The sequence below is a fragment of the Apis dorsata genome, unplaced genomic scaffold, assembly GCF_000469605.1.
Source record: "Apis dorsata unplaced genomic scaffold, Apis dorsata 1.3 scaffold_342, whole genome shotgun sequence".
Lineage (NCBI taxonomy): Eukaryota > Metazoa > Arthropoda > Insecta > Hymenoptera > Apidae > Apis > Apis dorsata.
In genome coordinates this window covers 382,848-389,963 of record NW_006263609.1, presented here as the reverse complement: position 1 = coordinate 389,963, position 7,116 = coordinate 382,848, and the positions used below count along the sequence as shown (strand labels likewise).

General features: G+C 16.2%; 1 protein-coding gene across 1 annotated transcript; it reads right to left on the bottom strand.

Annotated features, from left to right (window-relative positions):
- Positions 1–4,482: 4,482 nt before the first annotated feature.
- LOC102677065 (60S ribosomal protein L11) lies at positions 4,483–6,261 on the bottom strand. The gene is made up of 4 exons (XM_006618170.2): positions 5,997–6,261; positions 5,430–5,579; positions 5,214–5,361; positions 4,483–4,676 (listed from the first exon to the last, which is right to left on the bottom strand). The coding sequence occupies exons 1-4, from the start codon at positions 6,075–6,077 to the stop codon at positions 4,549–4,551; spliced, it is 507 nt and encodes a 168-aa protein (XP_006618233.1). The 5' UTR covers positions 6,078–6,261; the 3' UTR covers positions 4,483–4,548.
- Positions 6,262–7,116: the final 855 nt, after the last annotated feature.

The following is a 7,116-nucleotide window of genomic DNA, read 5'->3' as shown; positions in this document are numbered from 1 at the left end:
TCTTTGATATCATTTTTTAAATTATATAAAATAAAAAACATGTTTCAAATAAACATTATTAGATAATAAATATTTAAATAATAAAAAATTATTTAAGAAAATAGAAAAACATATTTTTTATAATTTAAAAAACAATTCATAAATAATTTGTTAAATCAAATAATAGCTTATATATAGCTTATGTGCATGTAAGTATATAATTTTTAATAAACTGATGATTTTGTACAATATTTACAAATTAAACTTTCATAAAACAATTATTAAATATTAAACACGATATATAATATGTTTCAATGACTATTGCTTAGACTTAAATTTTGTCATATATAATAATTAACGAAGTAAAAAAAACTAATAAATAGCAAGCTATTATTACATCATATATATATATATGTATACATATATATGAATTTATTTTTAAATTATTTTCATTTTTAGTTAAAAAGATTTTATAAACAAAAATATTGTAAGCATTAAAATGTATAGCTTTAAGTAACTTACAAAAACAGTTTAATATTTAAATATATTTAAAAAAAGAAAAATTTGAAAAAGAAAAAGCTATTTTATATTAAGTATAAAATAATTTCAAATGATAATTTTCATTTTTTAAATTTTTAATATAATTATATTACGATAAAAATATTAATTATGAATCGCTTGATATTTGAAATTAAAATTCAATGTTACATAATGTTAAATTATAAATATTAATTTGCAAGAAAAAGTATAATAAAACTTCGATTTCCTGACCATTTTTTATCTGAATAATATCAAGCGCTAAAAAGAAATGTAAATACTTATCTATATTATTTACTATATTATATATATATTTTTTTTAATTTATTTTGTATAGATAAGTCTAATTTTAATTTGAAAAAAAAATAAAATTAAAGGATATATGTAATAAGTTTTCATTCTTCATATCAAATGCAATCGTAGCAATCATATATAAGTATTAAAATTTAATTATCCGATGTAATTAATTTTTATAATTAATTATATAATTCGGATAATCAAAATCCTATTGTATTACACATCTTTAAGGAATTGTACATTATATTTTTCTATTGTTTTTAATCATCTTTTTTTTTAGGAATGAAGATTTAAAAAATTTTATAATGTCAAAGTATTCAATTTTAATATTGTTTATTATATTTATACTTGAATAATAATATTTAATATTCATAATAATTAACTAAAATCAAAAATACATTTGAAATTCAATGTTACATCTATACATTGAATTTATTTTTCATTTTTTTATTAATAATTTATTAAATAATTTTTAATTTTTTACGTATTTATATTGTTAACACATTTCAATATCATCAGTTCCGATAAATTTTAAAGTACAAAAAAGAATTAAAAATGAAACAAACAAATGAGAAAAATAGAATGAAAAAAAAAAGAATGAAAGTGAAATAATTTAGAATAATAAATTATTAAAATTAATTAAATTTTTGCTTGTTTATATAAATATTTTTAAAATTTCTAGATATCTCTTTAGTTAACATATTACTTGAGAAATATGACGTAATTAAAATATTTTAATTTATTAATTTATTATATTTACAATTACAATTTTATAATTTAAAATACTTTATATGTAATTTACATATATAAAGTAAAATTATTTATATTCTCTAAAAAATACAAGTACATATTCTTTAAAAGAAAATAAGTAAACTTTGAATTTATTATAAGTTTTTCTAATTTGAAATATAAATTTGTTGAAAAATTTTAAAGATATATTGTGTAAATTATTTAGAATACGAAAATTATCAAAAATTATTCTTTTATGTAATTTTATTAATTTTTTATTTACTTGATTTAAAAAATATATATCAAAAATAAAAAATGACATATGTATATATGTTTACATACAATGTATAAGTAAATGAAATAAAGTAAATGATTTAATCCTTTGTATTGTATTTGAAATTATTAGTTGGCAATATATATCAATTAATATATTACATAATAATTATAACAGTTATAATTCTTATTATATAAAATATTGAAATATTCTTATATTTCATATTGTACATTATGTAATATATTGTACAAATTATGCCATGTTTAATATAATTTATTTTTTGATATATTAAGTATATTTCATAAAATGCATTGCAACAATTATAATTTGTATGTTTAATGTAAGCAAAATATATAACTATATGAAAAGCATTTTATTTATCTCAATGCAAAAGATTAAATACATTTACTTATTCATAAAAAAAAAAAAGAAAAAAATTTATTAATTTCATAGTAAAATATGAAATATTTTTTTTCTTTCATAAAATATATGTATATTTTAATGATATATTTTATATTTAATTAATTGTAAGTTATGCAAGTTATTAAATATTTTAATTTTTGAATATAGATTATATAAATTTATGTATACATAAATATATACATAAATTATATAATATATATATATATAGATAGATTATATAATGTATGTATATTTAGCTGTTATTAAATAAAATATAATATATATTCATAATATTAGTCCAGATATGGCGTCCAGATAAAAAAACAATTTGGAGACTGAGGGAAATATTTTGCCTTTTTATCTGTTTGATTATATCAAGTTAGATAGATATGAGAGAGTATTATAATGTAATTATTTATGGACGTCACATAAAAATTAAAAGGAGCACATTTCTTATATACCTGTTATGACTCTATTTCACATGTTTTAAAATAATTTATATATTCAAAATTTTAATATTCATGAGATATCTTTGGAAAATCGATTTTAGAGATCTAAATAAATATAAAAGTAATTAAATCTTATTTATTAAATTATAAATATTTTAAGTATATTGTAGATGAAATAAAACAGAGATAGCTATCTCGATCATATTAATATCTCTCTTTATCCAATTAAAATTTTAGTTTATAACTTAATAAATAATTTTCAATTTTTATATATCAGTTTTTGTGTTTGTTTTGATTGCTAAAATCGATATTAAATATTAATATCATGATACTATATATATTATTAGATTAAAACCAAAGATACATATAAATAGCAAAAAATTATTAAATATAAAATAGATTATGAAAAAAAAAATACTATATACTTTGTTATATGTATGTATGTTATTAATAACTAATATTAATTAGATAATACAGTTTGAAAAAAATAATTATGCTTCAAGTTTTATTATAATTATATTTTGATAATACTAGAATACTATTATAAGGGTACTGGAAAATAAATTTATTTTCATGTAATAAAAGTATTTCATGTAGTAAAATGTATTTATATTTTTTAAAAATATCATTATTCAAAAAAACAATTTCAGTTTCAGTATATTTCAATAAACTAAAATTTATATATTATTTATATATATACAGATATGAACATTAATGTACATATTTGACTTAAAAATATTTTAAATAAACTATTTATATAAAAAATTAATTAATATTATATTTTTCCAATACCCTTAGTAATTTTATTTTGTAGACATTTTTATAGTAATAAAAACAAAATATAATAATTAATATCAAATTTTCATTTCTATTTCAAAAAATAAATGTAAAATATATTCATAGAAATGTGAACATTTTGCTTAAAATTTTAATTAAAAATATTTTATGCAAATATTTTATCATTATCATAAAGAATTAATAATAATGGATTTTGAAATTAAAAAAAGAAAATATATAATTAGTTCACATTTCTAAAGAATACTTTTATTATAAGAGATATAAAACTATAATTATAAATTCTTTTTTCATTATTTAAAATTACATTTCCTTGGAAGATAGCAGTTTTAAAAGTTATCTTAAAAGTAATATTTATATCTTTCAAATATATCGCGATCTCTTGAGAATGAAATCTAAACAAATCATGATATTAAATAAAATTTTCTTATTAATTTATCTACTCATAATCTTTTGCAAAGAAAATAACATAAATAAATACCATATATAATAAATAATAGAATTATATTATATAATGGTGGCCTGTATTTTCATGTATTGAACTATTTACTGTTTTTCATAAATGATGTAATAATTATCTAACTTTAAACATTAATTAAAACCAATATATTAATTTTTAATAATATTATAATTGGAATATAAAATATTCCTATATTATTTTCTTATGCACGATTTATTTATGTATTTTAATACAATAGTGATATGATATAGTGCTTATTAACAAAATCTGTTAAAATTCTATAGTAAATATATGTATGATTTGCTTTATCATAAATATTATTATTGAAGATACATCTTCAAAATATTTCATAAGAAATTAATTTTGAAAAACTATATATAATTTATAAAATTTTTAAGTTTTAATATTGTTATAAAATAAAATGATGAAATAAAATTAAATATTAAAAAATTAATATTAATATTAAAAAATAAATTAATATTAAAAAATTATTATAATAATAAATATATTTCTTATATAGTAAATGGAATCATAATAATGTGACAAAAATATTAATAAAAATTTTTTAAACAGGTATTTTATTTTTAAAAGTTTTATGAAAGAAATGTAAAATACAAATTATGTAATTATTTCTTTCCAGCTATAATAATACCATCATATTTCTGTTGAAACCACTTCATTGCATCTTCTTTGGTAAGTCTATGTTGAAAACCGACTTTTCCAGTTTTTCTTCTTCTGTGAGCTACATTGAAACCTTAACAAACAAAAAAAAATAATATAAATTACACACAAAATAATTTTTATTAATCAATAGTTATTTATTTTTTTTTGAATTATTATAATTCAATTATTATAATTATTTTTTTACAATGAAATATATAAAGCATAGTAAATTAATAAATTAAGCTGTGTAAATTAATAAATTATCATGATATCATTAATGTTAATTATTTATCGTTTTCAAAATTTCTTAAGTTATTATTCTATTAATTGAAAAGTTAATTAAAATTTCTATTCAATTCATTTTTTATTATAAATATAATTATAATATAATATAATATATTTTTTATAATATAAATATAAATATAAATATAAATTGTAGCTTCAATTAAGTAACACACCCAGTATAATAAAGTGGGCATGAGTTGCAAATATGAAGCCTATATTTTAGCACATATTTTATAAATATAGATACAACTGAATATAGTAGTAACTATTATGCCAAATGTGCATATATTTATATATTTAACAAATTGATTTTTCATAGAATATAAAATGAAAATAAACTAACCTGGTCGTCCGAGAACAACATAGAAATCCAAACCATAAATACCAATGCTGGGATCATATTTAATTCCTAAGTCAATATGTTCTTGAATACCAAAACCAAAGTTTCCGGTACCAGAAAAATTCTCTTTTCGTAATTCATATTCTCGTACCTTTAATAAAAAAAAAAAATATCAAACGGAAAATATTATGAAACATTTAATATAAGTAATAGAATTACTTTCAATCCACGTTCAAGAATTTCTTCTGCTTTAGCACCTCGTACTGTACAATGTACTGCAATTTTTTCATTACGGCGAATTCCAAAAGACCGGACAGTATATCTTGCTTTGGAAAATACAGGTTGTTGTCCAGTTAATTGTTCTAATACCTATAAAAATAAAATAAATAATATAATTGAAATAATGAATAATATATATTTATAATATATTGTTATATATTATTGTTATATATATTGTTATAAATTATATTATATATTGTTATAAATTATATGTTATAAATTATATTGTTATACATTAATATTGTTAAATATTATATATATTTATTATTTATATTTTTATTTATAAAAATATAATTCCATAAAAAAGAAAATTAATTTTTTAAAATCAATTCTTATTATAAACGAAAATATAAAAAAAATATTTATATATTTATATAATAGTTAAAGTATAAAAGAAGAAAGTTATGAATGTAATTATGAATTTAACACAAATGTAATATATTAACAAAAATATGTATAAAAATATGTATAATATATAAAGAAAATATAAGTAATATTTATAAGTACCTTTGCAGCACGGGTTAGTCTATCACCAGATTCACCCACACAAATATTTAAACAAAGTTTACGAATGCGTACTTCACGCATAATATTCTTTGATGCATCCTTAGGTTCTTTTCTCACTTTTTTCTCGATTCTTTTTTCAACTTTTTTTTCTGAAGATTTCTTTGAATCCTGTAAGAAAATTACTTTAATACGATTTCAACAAAATTATACATTCCTATTATATATAAAAATAAAAAAATATTCAAAACATTTTATCATTAACATCTAATAATAAATTAATTTAACTTCCCATACTATTTTCTTAAACTATTATATATAAACAATTAATTTACAACTATAAAATTATAAACATCATTAAATAAATCTAGGTTATATTTGTTATACATGCTGATCACAAACCTCAATCAACTATCATATATTAAATTATAATTCTAATATATTAATGAAAAAGATATTAATCAATAGTAAATAAATAATAGTAATTTTTTTATAATATATAAAAAATAATTTATTAATATTTGATGTCTTTGGTATTTAAAGATTATAAAATTTATCTTAAAAACAACTAATTCCACACTTACCGCCATGATGAACCGGAAAGAACGAATCAATATCGCCCTCTATTGAGTAAAAAAGTACTACAAAAAAATGTTTTTAAATAATCTCATAAATAAAAATCTAATATAAAATAAATTATTTACATATATAATTTGAGATCAAGTAAAATATTTTGTAATGTTTATGATAAAATATATATATGTATGTATGTATTATTAATAATATAATTTACTTTAAATATGATATAGAGAAAATAAATTAATAGCAATATTAAAATACAGTCAATTACTAGAAATTACCTGAGAGATGTTTCTGAGTTTATGAAATATTTATTTTTAATAAAATATTATAATAAATTAAGAATTCAATGAAATTATTCAGTTAATTAATAATTATTATATGTATATTTCAATGCAATTATTATTATATCTCAATATTGTAGCTAACATAATTCAATTATTTCTCATATTAATTATCATATTTTTCTTTTGTGTGATTTTAATTTTTAATTAAATACAATAGTAGAAATTAAAATTAAAATTTTCTATATTTTTTATTTAAA